The sequence below is a fragment of the Vicugna pacos genome, chromosome 6 (assembly GCF_048564905.1).
Source record: "Vicugna pacos chromosome 6, VicPac4, whole genome shotgun sequence".
Classification (NCBI taxonomy): Eukaryota; Metazoa; Chordata; class Mammalia; order Artiodactyla; family Camelidae; genus Vicugna; species Vicugna pacos.
In genome coordinates, this window is record NC_132992.1 from 28588974 (window position 1) to 28609237 (window position 20264).

At 40.9% G+C, this 20264-nt stretch overlaps 1 protein-coding gene across 21 annotated transcripts in view; it reads right to left on the reverse strand.

Moving 5' to 3' along the window:
• The window catches only part of FMN1 (formin 1), a 432624-nt gene that overhangs the window by 248809 nt on the left and 163551 nt on the right, over positions 1 to 20264 (reverse strand). For 20 of the 21 annotated variants that reach the window (XR_012073400.1, XR_012073398.1, XR_012073396.1 and 17 more), the window contains one exon: positions 13798 to 13859. The exons of the other annotated variant lie outside the window; for it this stretch is intronic. Coding sequence is in view for 13 of the 20 variants with exons in the window: in XM_072962721.1 (XP_072818822.1) it covers positions 13798 to 13859 (62 nt within the window). In the remaining 7 variants the exon portion in view is untranslated. The remainder of the gene's footprint in view (positions 1 to 13797; positions 13860 to 20264) is intronic. 21 annotated transcript variants of the gene reach the window in all.

A 20264-nucleotide genomic window follows, 5' to 3' on the forward strand; every position in this document is an offset into this window, starting at 1 on the left:
TAGTTTTCAAATTTCATTTACCTAAAAAAAAACAAAAAACAAAACAGTATCTGTGGGAAAAGCAAAGGAAAGTCAACATTTGTTGAACAAAAAGACAAGCAATACAGTATATATAAAAATAGATTTTTAAAAAAGTTTCCTCTGTGTAGCACAGGGAACTAGGTTCAATATCTTGTAATTACCTTTAGTGAAAAAGAATTTGAAAACATATATATGTATGCGCATGACTGGGACATTGTGCTGTGCATCAGAAATTGACACGTTGTAACTGAATGTACTTCAATTAAAAAAAAGACAGGTAATAAATATAACTTAGATGTTTTATTCACTTCCTTTCCTTATCTTCTAATAATTTGCCTTCGTATGTATCTGTACCACAATAATATTCCTGTAACTTCTACTTCTAGAAGCAAAAATTCTACTATGAAAGGTCTATGAGGGGACAAAAATGCAAATAACTTTATGAAGACTTGTACTACAGAGGCCAAAATGAGTAACAGTGGGGCAGTGTTACTTATTTTTTTAATGGAGCCAAATATCAGTTTTGGTTCACTTAGGAAGAACCACGATACATTTAGCCTGTCCAACAGACCAGGAAATACTATTTCAAGTTGGATAAACAATTTTCAGCGATTTTTTTTTTCATGGATCCTCTGAAGGCTGGGAAATTGCTCACCAAGATTATTCTGTAAGTGATATGGGGCCCAAGAGTCATGAGAGGGCTCAACAATCCTAACTTAAAAGCAGTTACCATAGAAGATACAGGTCACTATCCTTTGGCCAATGCCTCAAGACACATCCAGCTGTGGTCTTTTATTCCCTCCCCAAGGTCCTAATGAGCATTTCAGGGTACAGTCCATCCAGAGGACTGTAATTCCAGCACTCACGCACCTCTTTGCCTTTTGGTGCTAATATACTAGATTAAGCCATAAGAAATTACTGTTTTACAAGTCAAAATAGGTCAAATAGCAACAATTTCACATGGTGCAACTTATAAACCCCATTCAAATGTGACAACAAAATTGTATTATTCTATGCTTTCTCAATTAATACGTTAAATGATGTGCATTATATCTATTTGCAGCAGATAGGGGCCAGGCCATACGTAGTATTAATAAACACAACTGTATTATATGGATACCCACAACAGCTTCCAGAGTCTGTATAAGAAACTGTCACCTATCTGTAGAGAGAATAAATTGTCCTGGTGACATGTGGATACTTAGCTATGACTAGACATAGTTATGCAGACACCAAGAAGGGGCTTTCTCACTTCACCCTCAAAAGGGTAGTACGTTGTCAGTAACTTTTTCCTCCCTTTTCATTCATTCATTCAAAAAATATTTATTGTGTACTTACTACATTCAAGTAGTGGCCTGGGTACCCAAGAAAAAAATCAAGCTGCACAAACAGAGAAGCAAGAATGGCAGTTTCAGCAGTTCCAGTTTTAGCAGAAGCAACCATCAGCACTGGTGGGAAGTCAGTGCTCCTTGTCAGCGAGAGTGAATTCTCCCGCCCACACCCCTACCGTCATCACAGCCACCATCTCCTCCTGCCTGCAGGAAGGCAATGCTTCCCAACTGACCTGCCCACTTCCACTCCGGCTCCCCTACTGCTTACACCCTACAACAGAAGTCAGTGTCATTTGAAAACACAAACCTATTCATGTCACACATGCCTCTGCTCAGTCGGTAGATTCTCACTGTTCTGAGGATGAAGCTGGAAAACCTTAAGAAGACCAACAAGGCCCTTCCGGAATCTGGCCCCTTGCCCTCCTCCACAGCAGTGTTTGCCACACTGTGGGCCATGATCCATTAGTAGGGTAACAAATCAATTTATGCTTTATCAACAGCATTTCTTTTAATAAGAGAGATGAATACAGCAGAAAACATCTCATGAAATAATTCCTGCTTAACAGAACTCTTATTTCACACACACACGCATGCACAAACATGCAAGGTGGGTTTTGATGTAAAATGCATTTCTTATTCCAGGATGCAGTTTAAAAAGTTTGAAAAGTACAACTCCAGAGCTTCATCCCCAGACTCCCTCCTGTTTGTCACTCACTGTCCTCCGGTTGCACTGGCCTCCCCACAGTCCTTCAAACCAACCATGCTCCTCTTCATCCTTCAGGTCTCTGGTTAATATCACTTCCTCAAAGTATCCTCCCCTGGCCCCTCAAATCCAAATTATAGCCTGTCACAGCACCGCGTACTGTGTTCTTCTTCACAGCACTCCTCATGCTAACTGATTATTTTATCAATACCCGATTCTGACAGGACCACAAGGGATCACATCTGCTCTGCTCCCTCCAGCATCTAGCACAGCACGATACCCAGCAGCCACGTAGTATACAGTGAATGAACGAATGACAGACAGACCTCTAATTTCCTTTTGATGGCTCCATTCTTAGAGGAAACACAGATGATCAATGTCGTAAGACACTGTTTTCAGTGCCTGTCTTTTGTCATATAGAATGTGCATGTGTATTAATGGCAATAAACATATCACATATTGCTTTGTAATACACTAAGGATTATGCCTGTGAGTACAGAACTATGCATACACATTTGTGCATGCTGTGAAATAAACAAAGAGCGATTTTATTTTCTGTGTCTAAAGGAAAGCTCTAAACCGGAAAGCTCCTCCAGTCATCAACAGAAAACCAATTCACTTGGAGCTTTAAGAGAAAAAGGGTCAAGCTGACCTCCAGTGGTGAGACTGGGGAATGGCTTCTTAAATAACTGTAATCCGCTGATGACCAAGCACACACATCCACATATCTATGCAATATCCTCCTCAATACTTTAAGTGTATTGTATCTATTTGCAACAGAGAGGGGTCCCTGCATACGGACTGGTGAAAGAAAATAAGCAGAAGTGTATTACAGAGACACCTATAGCAGCTTCCAGAGACAGTAAGAGAAACTGCCACTCAGCTAAGGCAATCAGAACATTGGAGACTGGAGAGTTCTCAGTTGAAATCTAAGATCTGAATCTGGCAAATGCCATTAAAAGGAGATAATTTAAAGATGCTAACAGTCAGGCAGTCTTCCCCTTCATTAGTCTCTGGGTCATATGAGGAGAGTTTCAGCTGCCTGTTAGTTAACCTTTGTGGTATAAATTCTGCTCTTTTAACTAAACAGTAAATCCTCTGAGAACAGAATGCATGCGGGGATTAAATAAAATAATCCAGGTTATGTGCTAAGTAGAGTGTCTGGCATACAGTAATACTGCAATAAATGTCAGCTGCTATGCTTATTAAATGGTGTTCTATCTCTAGCACATCTCATATTTGACAGGGGCTCAATTAGTTTTTGTTATTAAAAAAAGTAACAAGCAGAGTTTTATATATATATATATACACACACACACACATATATATACAGTTTTATATATATATATATAGTTATATATATAATTGTATTTTAGGAAGTTTATAGCAAAACAATTTTGAAATATAACATCTTCCAGCACAGATCTGGGGGGCCTAAATCTCAGGGTGCTTTCACCTACTCAGATGTTTCTTTCATAAAATAATGGCAGCAGCAATATTCTCCTTGATAGGCTGTCATGGAAATGACAGTATCACATTTATATCACAAAAATATTAAAAGCAATGCTCTTTGGAACATTAGGTATGATGTTAATCACAGAATGTTTTTCTTTTATTCAGGTACATGATTTATTTTGAAAGAACTTTACTGCCAAAAAATACACATCAACAGCCACTGACTTAAACAAAACATGCTGCTCCTCAGAGCAAACACAAGTTATTCATCAGTCATGGATCACATGCCACTGTCCCCCTAGTCCCATACTTAACTATCTCACCAGCTGCAATCAGCATCCTTTCAACCAAGTTATAGTATCATCACAACTACACTTTCAGGCGAGAAACAGAAGCTCAGAAAGGTTTGGATAGTTTGTTCAAGACCACACATCTGGTTGGTAGTGGAGACAGGACTCAACCCAAGAAGTGTCCACATCTGTGTTCATATGGACTGTCCTGCCTAGGGTTGTGTTACGTTTCATCCAACAAAAGGTTAGTTGACTTCATCACGTAGGTTCATTCCTCAGCCGTTTCTGCTGCTAAGGTCCATCATTCCCAAGGACCGATATTCCACCCGAGGACAGATCAAAGGCAAGAGCCAGTCCAGGAGCAAGGTCATGTCACAACTGCTCTCTAGGCAAGGGCCTTCAAGGTAGAAAAACCACCAGAGGCAGTTCAGTGTCTAGAGGTTACAAGTGCCCTTTCATAGAGTTGGTGTAATAACTCATTTAATCCTCATATTAAAAGGCTGGAACATGGTAAGTGCTCAATAAATATCATCTATTATTACTGCTATTCCTTCATGAAAATCCGTTGCAGGGAGATGGTCAAAGCACGTGCACACAGACACATGATGAATTCACACTCTGGATCCCAAAGCCCGCACAAGGCTGGACTTGTTAGAAGAGGCACAGGTCCCATTTACGACACGTGGGCACACCCTACAAACTGGTGACAGCAGAGGAACAGCCACATCGCCCCCTGTGCTTAAGGAACCAGTGACGCTGGCGCTCCGCTGGGGAAGATCAGGTCTGAGAAGAGCTGAGGAACTCCTCTGTCCAGACTGCAGAAATCAGCCAAGTAAGTAGTCGGCAAGACACAGTGAAGTTTTGCCACCAGATTTTCTTACTTAATTTGTGGTCTCAGAAGTTGATTTCTCTGAGACTCAGGTTGCAGATCTCTAAGATAAATACAAACATCAAGATGATGGGGCCTAACACTAGAGGCTCTTCCTCAGACTGGGCTCAGGACGAGCTGGGGGAAGGGAAGTCGCGGAGGGCACCCTCTCCCCGATCCTTTCTTCTGCACTCTGGCAGAGAGAGCAGCTCGTCATTTCTGAAGCCCGGGAAACAGGAGGCCCCTGTTGCTATCTTTCTCTTTCTAAACACACAGAGATGTCTGCATTTTTTTGCTTGTTTTACTACATAAAGAACTTGTATAGGGTAAAAATAAGGGATGCTCTGCAGAGGTCTTTGCCACAGGATGAGGGGGAGAGGGAAAATGAAAAGTTAGAAGGCTATTAGACTAGAAATAAGTGGACCAAATCAGCTGACAAGTTGACAGTGGAAACAGAGCAGACTTAGAAACAAGACAGAAACCTGGTTAGTAAACCCCGCCTTCGCACTAGCCAGCTATGAAAACTCAGGAGAGCACTTAACTTCTGGGCCAAAACTGATTACAGATTATGTATGTAAAGCGCCGAGCACAGTGCCCAGCAGTCTGTATTTCATATTCAATCATTACGGTCGTAACCATCTCCAATTCAGTCAGAAGGCAAAGGGTACTCAGCATTTAAACTCAGAAAATCAAGCAAAATTTCTCCCCACTCCTCCCTTAAAATGTAATACGACACCAATCAGTTTCTTTTTTTTGTTTGCACCAAGAGCTGTCTCTCATTCATCCTCCTAATGCTGCTGCCTGCTCTACTCCATCCATAGCCCTTTCTGGGAAGGACAGAAGGAAGAAAGAAAGAGAAGGAGGAAGGAAGGAAAAAGGAAAAGAAATGGGACAGTCCACAAAGGTCTAAAAACTCCAGGAACTTTGGCTTGGTACTCATGAAACCATGGAGAAAGTGGATGAGGACATTCTGACATTCTGTCTCAGTGCTCACCAGGGGTTCCCCACGTGGATGTCCACAGGGTCAGGCGACCAACATCAACACACGAGGGACCCCAGACGTAAGACAACAGGAAATGCAGGGAAGCCTTGCGGCAAATGAGAGCATACGCTCTCAGACAAATTTATTCAAAGGTGACTTTTTAAAGGACACTATGATGACCAAACAAACTTCTCTGGACTGTGTTTGATGGCGTCATACATTTAGGAAGTCCTGACGCTACCTCCAATGCAGCTTTCTTCTGAAATATGGTGAGTCATGAAGAAATTCTGAGCCATGTCCAGTCCGATCACTTAGCCACTATTCACTGTATTTCAGTTAGTTTCCCAGCACTGCTGCAGGTGATGTGGGATGAGGGGAACCTCTAACAGGCAGACACACAGGCCCGCTCTCCCCAGGCCAGAAGTAACTGAACTTTAGAAGGAAACCTAGACCACCTAGTGCCATACTCTGTAACTAGAGAACCCTCCACACAGCATTACTGAGCAAGGCAGGGTGAGTCTGGAGACAAGGACGCCCTCTCCACAGGCTCTAACATACCCTGCTTCTTCCCATCCCATCGAGAGTCAAAAAACAAAGGCCAACCTTCAAAAAGTCACTTGTTCCAACATCAGCCTGTCGCCTAAAGTCAGAAACTATTGAAAAAAGAATCACCATCTTGGTGCACATGAGGGACTCATGTTCAGAGTCTGAGGCTCAGCAGGAACAGGGACCAGTGTTTAATCTCTTGCAGTAACCCATAATGAAAAAGAGTGTGTGTGTGTGTGTGTGTGTAACTGAACCACTATGCTGCACACCAGAGACTAATGCAACATTATAAATCCACTACACTTCAATTTAAAAAAAAAAAAAGCCTCAGCAGGGACTTCTGGAGCCGATGGCGCCTGAAGGAGGCACACAAAGCCGGCATCAGCCTCAACAATACAAGTGAGCAAAGTGCACACCTTTCATTCTACAATCAGCATTCCTCTGTCCACAAGCAGCTTGATACAGTAACGGAGTTCTCTGGGGCAAGACAGCATTTTGAAGGCTGAGACGAAGGACGCCTGGGCTAAGTCAACTAGGAAATTAATTGCTTTGTGTTTTGCATCAAAGTTCAATTCCAAGTGTATCTGTGAGCTTCCAGATAGCCAGTGGCCTAAGAAGCATCTCAACACCAGCAAACCAACAAATCTACCAAACTCCTAACTCTGTACTATATATACACAATGAAACAATAAAGTGTTTCCCAACATTTTAAGTTTTGTCTTCTTTTCTGGCATCTCAGTAATGAAATATCAGCACGTAGGGGAATTCCATGAGGGTGTAATGAAATCATCATATTTCATATTTGTGAAAGTTTTGTTTATCAATCTACAAATTACTCCCTTTCCCTCACAGCATTCTCCAGGAATGTGATAGATTTAAATGTATTGTGTTGATAACAAGGAACATAACAGATGGGAAAGACTCCGGAGGTATGTGTCTTTATAAACTGAGCGGTTATCAGCTCAAGTGTCGCTTGGACTCAATTCTGTTTCAACAGCAATGTGTTGACTATTAGAAATGGACCAGTCGGGTGGGCTGGAGAAAGAAAAGTCAGGAAGTCTACGAGTTTGTCTTAGTGGGGGCCAACACACCATTGGTTCTCTGGGGGGCAAGGAGGTGCAATGTAAGCTAATTTCTAGTCTGGCCCCCGTCCCTGGATCACTTCACAGCGGGAGTTACCATATTAGAATGTGTCTGCATTGCACAAGGAGCAGAGGCCTGCCAGAGGCCATCGCTCAGTCAAGTTTCCCCTCGGAGAAGGACTGCACATGTGATGAATGGGGTAAGTGGAAGAGGTTCCCGTAAAGGAAATGTCACTGTTGGCCAGTTCTTTTTCTTCTAACCCACAACCCAGAGGACATTCATTAAAAACAGATAAAACAATGTGTCATTTCCATGGCACCTACTTCCAAACGGCTGAGAGTGCTGGTCAAAAATAATACTCTTAAATTATCCAGAGCTCCTCAAAAGTCCGACAAGGAGCATGCATTTTCTTTCAACTTTCAGAATTGAAGAAGTAGAGAGCCAAAGAAGTCCTACCCATCCCTCGTGCTTCCCTCCCGTCAGAAAGAAGAACTGGGCCTCCTAGAGAAGCTGCATGCACCATTCTACGAACTGCGCCCCTCCACTAAGTCGGGCACCCTGAAAAGCACAAGAAGGCCGGAGTGCAGAGTGCTACTGAACACCTGAACCCCGTGTCCCACAGAGGCAAGCAGAACGGAGAAGAGACCCCCTGGTTAGGAAGGGGAACCTCTGGAAGAAACTAAAAGGAAAAGGGGGCAGGGGTGTAGGTAACAAGGATTTAGAGATTCTGAGTTAGATAACCCTAAGGCTGAAAGGACAATGCGGTAGATAAATAGAAACAAAAAAAGTATGGTGAGGCCAATAATAAAATTCAAGGTGCTCTTAGTATATTGCCTAGTCCTTCATTTTATACATTAGGAAACTGAGTTCAAAAAATTGCCTCAAGTTCACACTGTCCACTGTCCCCAAAGTAAGATCACAATCTAGACTTTGTTTCTAGATTCAATGTTCTTTCCAACACTCTTGTATTGATTAACAGAAAGAGCATCAGCTTCAAAGTGAGACAGATCTAGGTGGATTCAAACTCAGGTTCCACCACTTACTAGTCTAGAACTTCTGACAATTCACAGTCTCTGAGAGCCTCATGTTTAATTATCTGTAAAATAGGGACAAATCTATTACTTTGCTTATATTTCTACATTTGCTTTTTATAATATAATATCAAATGCATGGAACAAAGGTCAGCACACAGTAGGGACTTAATTACATTTAGGTGCTACTGTTTTTCAATCGTAGGTTGTTGTATAAGAAGTATTTGGACATCACCTATGTGCCAAGCACTTTGCTAGGTACTTTCAAAGACAGAGAATAAAGAAAAATCATTGCTCCCTCCAGGTGCCTACAATCAGATTAATAAGCAGCACCCTGGTATCATGAAAAGGGTAATGAAACCACTCAAAGAATATAACTCAAACTCAGAAAGTGGATATACATTGAGATAAGATTATATAAATCAACAGAGAGCAGTATTCAAGGGGAGAGGGTATAGCTCAGTGGAAGAGTGCACATTTAGCATGCACAGGGTCCTGGGTTCAGTCCCCAGTCCCTCCATTAAAAAATAAATAAAAATAAATAAACCTAATTATCTCCCCCCCAAAAAAGAAAATCAACCAACAAACAAAAAAAACCTTTAAAATAAAATAAAATAAAAAACAGAGAGCAGTATTCAGAAACATCGGTTACTTGGAAGAAAAAAGAATTACGTGAGAAGCAAGCTACACATCCTCCCCTCCGTCCCTCTGTTCTCTCTTCATGGTAAAGCTCTAACGGGGGGCAAGATATTGCTCAAACTTATTTGACCATGAAATATTTTTTTTTCAAGAAGCGTGTTTCAGAGGCTCACTCTTCCATCATGTGAGCTTCGGGAAAGCCTGGTTTAGACCCTCTGATACAGAGCACAGAGGCAGAAGAACAGCTAGAAGACCATGAAAAAGTCACCCTCAAAGACTACAAGTCAAGGTGCCAAGGAAATCCTCAACCAAAAGCTCGAGGACCACTCTAAGCACAAGTTGCTTAACTCCAAGGAGACTTGTGCAGGGAAAAAGGACTAAGAAATAGTATTTACTGAGCATAGGTTTGTAATCCAGTATACATCATATTGAACAACCCTAGAAGGGAGCCGTCATCAAAATGATTTCTTAAATTATCTTTTTTTAATTGAACTATAGTTGATGTGCAATATTTTATAAGTGACAGGTATATAACACAATGATTCACAAATTTTTAAAAGTTATACTCCATTTATAGCTATTATAAAATATTGGCTATATTCCCTATTATGTACTATATATCCTAGTAGCTTATTTATTTTATACATAGTAGTTTGTATCTCTTAATCCCCTACCTCTATCTTGCCCCTTCCTCCTCCCTCTCCCCACTGGTAACCACTAGTTTATTCTCTCTGTGAATCTGTTTCATTATATTCACTAGCTTGTCTTATTTTTTAGATTCCACATATAAGTGGTATCATACAGTATTTATCTTCTTCTATCTGACTTATTTCACTTAGCATAATACCCTCCAAGTCCATCCAAGCTGTTGCAAATGGCCGAATTTCATTTCTTTTTATAGGTGAGTAATATTCCATTGTATATAAACAGGTGCAGACCCTAGACTCTCCAAAACATCAACAGGTACAAAGCTAAGACAGACACTGTTGTCTATAAATATCACTCTTCTTATCCATTCATCTGTTGATGGACACTTAGGTTGCTTCCATATCTTGGTGATTCTAAATAATGCTGCTATGAACACTGAGGTGCACGTATCTTTTCAAATTAGTGTTTTCCTTTTTTTTTTTTAAGATATATACCCAGGAGTGCAAGGGCTGGGTCACATGGTAGTTCTATTTTTAATTTCTTGAGAAACCTCCATACTGCTTCCCACAGTGGCTGCACCAATTCACATCCCCACCAACAGTGCACGAGGGTTCTCTTCTCTCCACATCCTCATCAACATTCGTTATTTGTGCATCAATATGATGGTTATTGTGCACATGCTGAAACTGAGAAAATGAAGCCCCAGAAAAGTTGATTCCTAACATCATAGCGCAAGACGCTTAACTGAATTCTGACTCAAAAACCTGAGTTCTTTCATATTCTCATCATGCATCAGATAATATCACACCTGGTTCTCTGACTATGATAAGACAAAGATCAACCATGTAGATAAAGATTTTTATACAAGAGCTGTGAAGGTGATTCTTAAACCTTGTTCCTAGGCAAATCCAAAGAAATAACTTTTATTTACACTGTAGGGGAATTAGTTTTATCACGTGCCTTAAAAGGGCAGGTCTGAACTATGCTCCTACCCAATATCCATGAACTCGATGTGCAAGTTCAGAGGCAAGTATTTCTCAAATAAGTGAGAACCAGTACTTTTTCAAAAATAAAGTAGAAAATAAATGTCAGTAGTGTTGAATTATTCAAAACTGAAAAATGAAATAGATGATGAATGTTATGAAGTGATCATATACTCTCAAGGTATAGTTTGCCAAATAAAGGGCACACCTGGACAACATTTAAGCATTTTGCTGGTTACATTATAAATGACATGAAATAGTAAAGTCACAGAAAACGTTGGACTGGCCACCACTCTCCTACTGGAGCTCTGAGTAGAAAAGTCAGCCAAGTGCTTTCACTGAGTAGAAGGTATATAAATTAATGGAATTTGGAAATGGATTTACTTAAGTCATTAATAAAATTTTGCTTTTGAACTATAGGAAGATCATGTATCTAAGTTGCTGCATGTTTTGAAAAGTTGGTCCCAGGACCAAGCCCATTCTATCTAGTGCAGCCCTCTACCGAGGTGCACTACAGAGCACGCATGAGACTGAAACTCCAGACTCCCCACTTACAAGCCTTGGGACTCTGGGCTAAAAGTTTCAGCCTCCAATCAAATCATTCAAGGTGGTAAGGATTCCATGTCGCAGGTAGGGGAACTGAACAGTTTAAATGACTTCCCTACAGTCTGTGGTCAAAAACAGAACAGCAAGCTGAGTTTAGGTTCTCTGTTGAATCATGCCGCTTCTTTCAACTCTTTGAAAACTGTCCCCCAAAAAATAAATCTGATGCATATACATTCTTCTATATGGTGACAGAATGAATCCCTTCTCCTGCATACTCAAAGCATGAAATCTTTTTTATTCTAGAAAGGCATTTTGAAGAAGTTCTGAAACGTCTGACTTCTCCATGACCTATAAGTGGAGAAAGAAAATCTAACAGGCAGTGAAGGCTGCCAGTGGAAACCCACAGCAAGAAATAAGCAAGGAAATCACAGCTCACCCCATTACCTTCCACCAGTCCTGTGACAAGAGACGTGACTTTGAGGAACAAAACGGGTAGAGATGACTTTCAGTGAGTGCCCACGAGGACAGCCAAGCTGGGTTATTGTTTCATGAACTGTGTCTGTTCTGACTGGTTGGTGTTGCTAACCCATCTGGTTATTTCCTACGTCTCCCAGAGAACAGGGGTTAACTAAGGTATAAAGGAGCCAGGCAGGGGAAATGGAGTGGGGACAGTGACAACCTGGGGAGCACGTGTCCTGGTTGAAGTGACATCTGCTATGTAATCTCAGCAGGGTAAAGTCACACACGTAAATAAGCCCACTATTGCCAGAGTGTTTTTTTAGAAGCAGCTAGAAATTTCTCCATATTTTCAACTATTTACTCCTAACTCAATCTTTAGAATGATGTGTCTGCCAACAAAACACTTCTCGAGGTCGGATGGGGAATAAGAGTTGCCAGTTTCCCATTGCGAGCCATCAGTCTGTGCCTGCGGGACGAGCTCCCCACTACAGCCGAGAATATAGACTGGTGCACTGCCCCGCCCTGGTGGCAGCAGTGTGCCACGACCACAGGGTTTCAGCAATTAGGTATCAATCATAAATATGGGATAAATTTTTTATTAGCTTACTAACAGCATTAAAAGAACATAATCATTTCAGAGATAAAGGATACTTAAGGTATAATCTGGAGATGTTTTTAACCGTTACTATTGCCAGTTACACCTTGGACTAACTTTTGTTTTAAACGAAGATCATGATCGAAATATACATTTTTCCCTTCCATTTACTCCTCTTTTTCCCTTTTTCAACCTGTTCCCAGTTAGAGATGTGAGATTATAGGACTTTGTGGACATGAAAATGCATGAAATTATGTAATATGCCTAGAAAAATGTCCAGCACAATAAAGAACCCCAAGATTCTAAGCCTGTGGTTGCTGTGAATATTATTTAGCTGTCAAAGTGCTCGCAGGGCTGGTCTACACCTTGGTGAAGGTAGTTGTTAACCTCCCAGCTGAGCTGTGACAGAAAACTCCTGCTCACAGAATCACTCCTGCGCCACCCTCTTTAGCAATCTGCTTCTTAAATTAATCCCCACTTCGGCTTCTCTGAGACAGCTGAGAATCTTCTGCACACCAGAACAAAGACAAAAAGTGAGGTCTCTCTAGAGCATTTTGCAACAAAGGAGATAAGGGCCTACACCTCCCTTTGTCCCCGAGGAGAGAGAGGTACTTTTCCACTTTTTCACTTCTTTGTGAAATGGACTCATTCTTTTTTCCAAACTACTTAACACAAGCTGGATAGGAGTGGCCTGAATTCATTTCCCATACGACTTACTTAGTGATCTGTTTGCTACCAGCAATGGCTTCATATATAATCCAATACACAGCCCCAGTTATTTTCTTAAAGTTTTCAAAAGTACATTATCACTTCATGGAAAGAATGTTTGATCCACAAACTCACTGACTTAGCGAGTCATGAGTTAGCACAATACAACTACCACGTTTGATTCGGATTTCACTCACATGCTCTCCTGAGATATGGGGTCAGCCCCAGCCACCAGCCAAGTAGAATCAGTGCCTGATTCAATATTTACTTATTTGAAATCAAGACTCTGAAACTTCCTGTTACAGGCACTGCCAGCGAACACCAAACAGAAGGGAATGACAATTTGTGGGACAAAGGAAATGATTCCTCAGACTTTCCAGGCTTCACGAGGGAGATCAAGTCGGCAACTTTCAAGCACTCCCTGGGGATGTGGGATGGCTGGCTCAGCAGAACTCTTTCTCCTACTAGGACTACTTCCTAAGTGCCTTAAGCTGCTCGACATCACACTGCAGGGATGTGCTAAGCGACGGGCAGATACGAACGCATGACTGGGAGTATGCCAAACAAAACAACTTGTACTGGAAACAATTTCTCAAAGACTTCTTATAAAAAGTAAAGCCTAAATACCCTGTCTTCTTTCCTGCTTTCCAAATAAAACCATCATTTTCTCCAATCAAATCATTTTCTCAAACATTTTTCTGGTATTTTTTTTAAAAAAAGGAATCGAATTTTATTAAAAATGGAGTGCAAGGTTTCATCCCCAGAATAAACTCAAGGCCCAGGGGCAAGTACAAGGTACAGATGCTGTCTAAGCAGATATGCCAACACGACTGGAATATTTACTTCAGCACATGAGAAAACTGAGCATTAGTCTTAAACAACTAGTTCAGCAGAATCAAAGAGATATACCTGTAGGTTTTCGATTTCTTCTTTGTGCTCCCTCTTCAGCTGTAAAATAGCAGCATGGTATTCTGTAAGATCACAAAAGAAGCCAATTACAAAGAAGCACAAAATGAAGCACAAGATTCAACTGAGTATCTCCAAGATTCCAGGGGCCTCCTACAAGTCAACTGAGTTAAATAAATACCATGGTTTAGCATCTACCTGATGAGAGATGGTGAAAACTGGAGCAAAATAGAACAAGTAGCTCAGGATAGAAGGGAAATTTCCTCCAATTTAGCAAATCCTGAATTATGAGAAGCCCCAAATTAAGGAGATACGATAGAGTTTAAAAAAAAAAAAAAGCATGATGAGTGTCCCAGATAAAGACTGGGTCAGGTGTTTGTCTTTAAGGAGGAGTTGGAAGCTAAGGCCCCACAGAGAACAAATACAGACGTGTTAGGAGCAGACACACAGGAAATAAAAGAAAACTTCTTTATGTGAGATCAGTGAACTCTATTTTTAACTGTTTCCAAAAAAAAAAAAAATCTCCATTTGAATGCAAGGCACCCAGGGCTGATTTTAATCTTTAGATCACTTCAGAAAGTCAAGACCATTTGTCATCTGGATAAGAGAATCTAGGGTGAACTGAGGTTGAAAGGAGGACAAAAATAAATTTCTGGTCCAATTTTGGTCTGAATCTAATAATGTTTATTCCAACAATAAGTTCCCAGTGTACACAGGAACTCCCGCCAGCCACTAAAACTACCACCCTGCTGGCTAAGCATGAAGCACCCAGGACAACTGCGTTTCCAGCAGGATGACTAAGTGTGGGGTCACAGAAGTCTACAGTCTGCAGAGAACCACAAAGCAAAGTGCTGTAAGAAAACATTTTTGTGGGATGTCGCCTCTTTTTTTCCCCAAACAAATGTGTTTGCGGCTGTGAGTCTGAGTAAGAAGGAAGTTAGTTAGACATCATTTTTAAATGTATGAAAAGACAGGCTCTTTCCTCAGGTGGATTCCAGAAATCAGGCATTAAAGTTTAGGTTTCAAGACTCACAGATACAGAGAACAAATTTATGGCTACCAGGGGGCAAAGGGAGCGGGAAGAGATAAACTGGGAATTCAAAATTGGCACCTCTTGGGGAGTGATGGAAATGTTAGCGATCTTGACTGTGGTGGTGGTTCCACTGGTGTCTACATCTATCAAAATTCAGCAAATTATACATCTGAAACATGTGTAGTTTGCTGTACAGGAATCATACCACAATAAAGGTGTTTTAAAAAAAAAAAGAAAACAAAACAAAAACAACAATGGATGAGGGAAATCTCTGGGAAAGTTGAAACGGGAGAGGACTGTTGCTGTTGATAACTACGACCAGCCTCACTTCTACTCAGACAGGGAACGTGGTCCACTGAACTACGAATCCAGCAGCAAGTCCTGTGGGTTCTACAAACAAACACTACCTTCAGTCAAACCGCTCGTCATCCTCACAACAACCATGATGGTCCAAGCCACCAGCATCGTTTCCCTGGACCACTGCAGTAACCTGCCTGCATTCTCACAACCGTCCCCCAGAACTCGTTCTCCTCACTGCTGCCTGAATGATCTGTTAGAGGCCTGAACCAGGTCATGTCTCATCCCTGGTTTTCTGCTGTACTTGGAGTAAAATCACAACTCCCTGCTGTAGTCCATAAGGCCACTCATGACCTTGCTCCTACACACCTTCCACATACCATCTTCCCCTTGCTCATTATCCCCATTACAGAGAAAGAAACTGATGCATAGAGAAGCAGTTTGTCCAAGGAAGCTGACAAAGCTGCAGGGCTAGAGGAGGGGAGGGTATAGCTCAGTGGTAAGAGCACGTGCTCAGCAGGCACGAGGTCCTGGGTTCAATCCCCAGTACCTCCATTAAATGAATAAATTAAAAAATAAACCTAACTACCTCTCCTCCCCCTACCCCCAAAAAAGTTGCAGAGCTGGAAAACATACATAACCTAGTGGGTGAATGTGTAAACAAACTGTGGTACATCCATAGAACGCAATATTCCTCAGCAATAATGATGAATGAATAATGATACATCAACAGAGATGAGTCTCAAAGGCATTATGCAGAGTGAGAGAAGTCAGTCACAAAAGGCTAACTATTGTTTAATTCCATTTACGTAACATTCTGGAGGAGGCAAAACCACAGGGATGAAGAACAGATCAGAGCAGCAGTGGCCAGAAGTTAGACATGGGGGAAGGTCTGACTACGAGGGGGCAGGATGCAGAGGAACTGTGAAAGTGATATGACTGTTCTCTATCCTGATGGGGGTGGTTGCACACATCTATACATCAGATTAAAACTCCGAATCAGAGTTTTTATACCAAGAAGAAAAAAGTTAACTCTATAGTATGCTAGTTTTTTAAAATTCCAAATATTTCATTTTTGAATGTTTTCCCTAGGAGATTCAGCAAAACACAAGAAAGCCTGTTCCTACCACTTCCATTCCCTGTGTCCCTAAGGGCACCAGCAGGTGCAGTAGGGCAGGAAGAAAAGAAAACACACATGCATACACATGTATTTACACAGATAAAGGGGAAAATAAAGCTATTATTCACTGTGATTGTGTATTTAGAAAAATCTAAAAGATTCTGCAGATAAAATGTTAGAATTAAGATGTGAGTTTAGTAGAGTTGCTGGATATGAAATCAGTATACAGAAATTATGATACCAGAAACACTTTAAAGAAGAAAACTTAACATTTATACAGTATCTCTAAAAACAAAGTACTTAGAAAGAACTTCACCGAAAACATGTTAAGACCTCATATGAGACAAGAGAAACCCTATGCTGAAATGTATTACCAAGAAAGACACAGAATGTGAGCTAGCCATGCTTTCGGTAAGACAATATCATAAGGATGTTTATTTTTCCAAATTGGTGGAGAGATTGAATGCAGTCCCATTCAGCACTTCTAAGGATTTTTGGTCTGTTTGAACTTATGCTCATTCTAAAATGGATATTTAAGCGTGAACATGCAAAAAAGTCAGTAAGAGCCAGGAAACTCCAAGAAAACATAAAGGTGAGACAACTTGTCTTACCACCTAATGAGAATTACTTTTCATTGTCACAACCTAATCAAGTTGGTGTGGTACTAAAAGAGCAATAATAGACTAATAGACCAGAGAGCCCAGAAATACAGCATAAATTTACAGTCACCTGATCTGACAGAAGCAGCACAAAAGCTCTCTTTACAGTGAGAGTGGTCTTTTCAGTAACTACTGGTTGGGAAGAAGAGGATATTCATACGAAAAAAACATGAAACTGAATCCCAACTTTATCCCATGTAATAATCTAAGTCAATAAAGAGCTAAATTATAAAAAAAAAAACTAGGTATTTTATAAGATAACAGCATAATACTTTTTATAACTTCAGGATGGGAAAGAATTTAAGATTCAAAAAAGCAAAGGAAAAAAACTAACAAATTTGGCTACACTAAAATCAAGAACTTCTTTTCTTCAGAATATGCCAGAGACAGAAAAGACAAGCCACAGAGTGGGAGAACACACTTGTAACAAATCATCAAAGCTCTAGAATAAATATATATATACATGAATAATTCCTAAAAAAAAAACAATGAAAAATAGGCAAAAATGTCAACAGGCACTCTAAAAAGAGGACATGTAAGTAACAGATGTATTCCGTGGTGCTCATTCTCATTAGTAAGCAGGAGTCAAGTCAGACACAGCTGATTGTGGGTGAAGACGTGGAGCAGTGGAAACTCACACGCTTGTGGCGGGCGGGCGAAGTGGTACAATCACTATGGAAAATGTTCGACATTGTCTAAGAAAGTTGAAGACCTTCATACCTCCTTGCCAATAACCCTAGTCCAAGAAACGTAAGTGAAGAAAAGGCTACAGGAAATGCAAATAATATTCACAAAATCAGGACAATGGTAGCATCCAGGGGAAGAGGAACTCAGTTGGGGCACAGTGGAGCAGGGTGTCGTCCCACGGGTGCCCATTCGTTAACCTCTCTGCGTTTTACATCATTTTCTTTATATATAACTAACATTAAAACATAAGAAAAAGTAGTTGCTCTGATTACATTAGTCTTCTCATATATCAAATAAAAATTACATGGGCATAAGAGAGTCTCTAGATGGATCAAATAAGAATAAAACAATTGAGGAAGTGTGAGTCCTAACCTATGTGATGATCAACAGCCAAACCTTAACCAGTCCCAAGCCTCTACAAAGCAGGCGAAGGCAGCTCAACTAAAGCAACCTTCTTGCACAACGGAGGCCCCTTGGGAATAATGTCTACATCCTAAATAGCAATCACGTTGAATATATTTTGAAATGGTTCATTTTGAGTAAACTGTCCCTGCAAGGGTTTGAGAGACATAGTTATGACTAGTTAACAGCCTGGTGAAGCTCACTGCAAAGCTAACACCCAGTAAATCTAGATTCTCCTCCTCCTCAAACAGGTATTTCTGCCAACAGTCCCCGGGTGACAGGTGGCAAGAAAACATACCCCCATTCCTGACAAAGATGACAAAATAGAACCTCCATGCAGCACGCAGAAGGAAGACGTTAACACCCTCACAAATGGAACGCTCACTTCAAGGGTTCATAAAAATGGTAAGAGAATTTGAAGGTTACAGAATAATGAATCATGGTTGGTTGGTGGGTTTTTATTGTGTCCTGTTAGTGGCAGTCCCCTCCCTACACATGTTTTGGGTTTGCAAATGCCTTGGAGTGGGCCAAGGCAAATCATCCCTGTCTCTGAGGATGGTGGTGATGATGGCAAAGGAGAGGTCTCCATTCAATATGAAGCTGTTTTTGTTTCTTAAAAAGAGAACTTGACCCTGATATTCAGTAGCTCTGGGACTCTATGAATGTGTGAAAAGGAGGACTAGAGATTTTGACTATCAGGGCTTGAAAAGGGCAGACCTCTTTGAAGCCTCATTAGCCCCAATGGAAATTAACAAGCAGATTCAGATAATCAAATAACCAAAAAGAATCCTGAAGAATGTCTTTTAAGAAAGCAATACATGACACGAAAAGACAGAAAAAGGAAAAAAGGATCCTGACTGGCAGCATTCAACATTTGGGGGGAAAATGCCTAAGAACTTCCCTGTGTAAAAATATAGCTCTTTCTAGTCAAGTACTTGGTCTAATTACTAGCGGCCCCTTTTCTTGTACAAACCTTTCTTTTCGATCAGCTCACAACAAGACGTCCTTTCTGCTGGGTGCCATGACAAGATTGTGCTCTCCAACTCACAGGGGCAGAATTAAAGATGATCTTTCTAACGTGGGGGTGTGCAGTAACCACACTGCAGTTTATCACTGACTCAGTGCACTTCTCTTAATTACACAGGGGTACAGGTAACGGGATTGAGCACTATTTCTCAGAAACTGTTCTAAGCACTCTACACAGATTAACTCGTACTGTCCTCACATCACCCTTACAAGGTAGATCCCCTCGTATCAAGGCCCATTTTACAGATGAGGAGACTGAGGGGCACGGGTTGAATAACCTTCCCTAAAACCGCATGCTGGTGAGTACCAACAATGTCATTCAAGCCCAAAGAACCTGTGCTATTTCGTCCACAGAGTTTCTGTTTGCTCACTTTATTTGTGAGTTACTGTTGTTCCTATGGTTGCGGAAGCATCAGATTTATCCAAAACTCAAAATTCCTAAGAAATTAAAGGCTGTTGGCTTTATCCAATTACTAGAACCACTTGTAAACCTGGAAAATTTTTTCTGTAACTCTTTGAAAGAGGCATGGGGTATATTTAATCACAGGGAGATTTGATGAGTCTAGGGTCAACATGAACAGTGTGAGTTACGATGGTACCATCAAGTTAGGTGACTCTGATTCATCCATCTTCTCTACGGGGACTTCCAGGCCTGCAGTCACCGGTCTGTGGTTCAATCTGGTTTTCATTTATACTCTCTCTTACACACATATCCCATATATGCGAGCCCCTCCCCACCCTACACACGACACTGGCAGAACGGGATTATTCACACAGCTGGGGGATTAGAGAATTCCTGATTTCCCAAATAAACGAAAACTATTTCTTTTCTATTTCTGCCCATGAACTCTAATCTGTAAACTGTGTTTGTCTCACCTTGGCTTCACCCACTGCCTCGTATTGCTAAGAAACGTGTTAAGAACACACCTTCAGTTTTAACAGGAAAGGATGCTTCCCTCTGAATTCAATTTGGAGAATGCTCAGTGCTTCCAAGGCTCTGCACACACACCAGTGAGGTCATTTGTTTGGTAATAGACAGCTGGAGTTTAACAGTTGAATATTGATTTTAATGTGTATTAGAAAAAAACCAAACTGGCACATAAAACCCATGATTTTTACTATTATAAGACAGATTTGATAAGACACTGTTATAGAGTAGAGTTTAGTACCAGGACGAGCAGCATCAGCATTACCTGGACTTTCTTAGAAATGCTATTTCTTAGGCTGAGCCCAGACCTACTGGTTA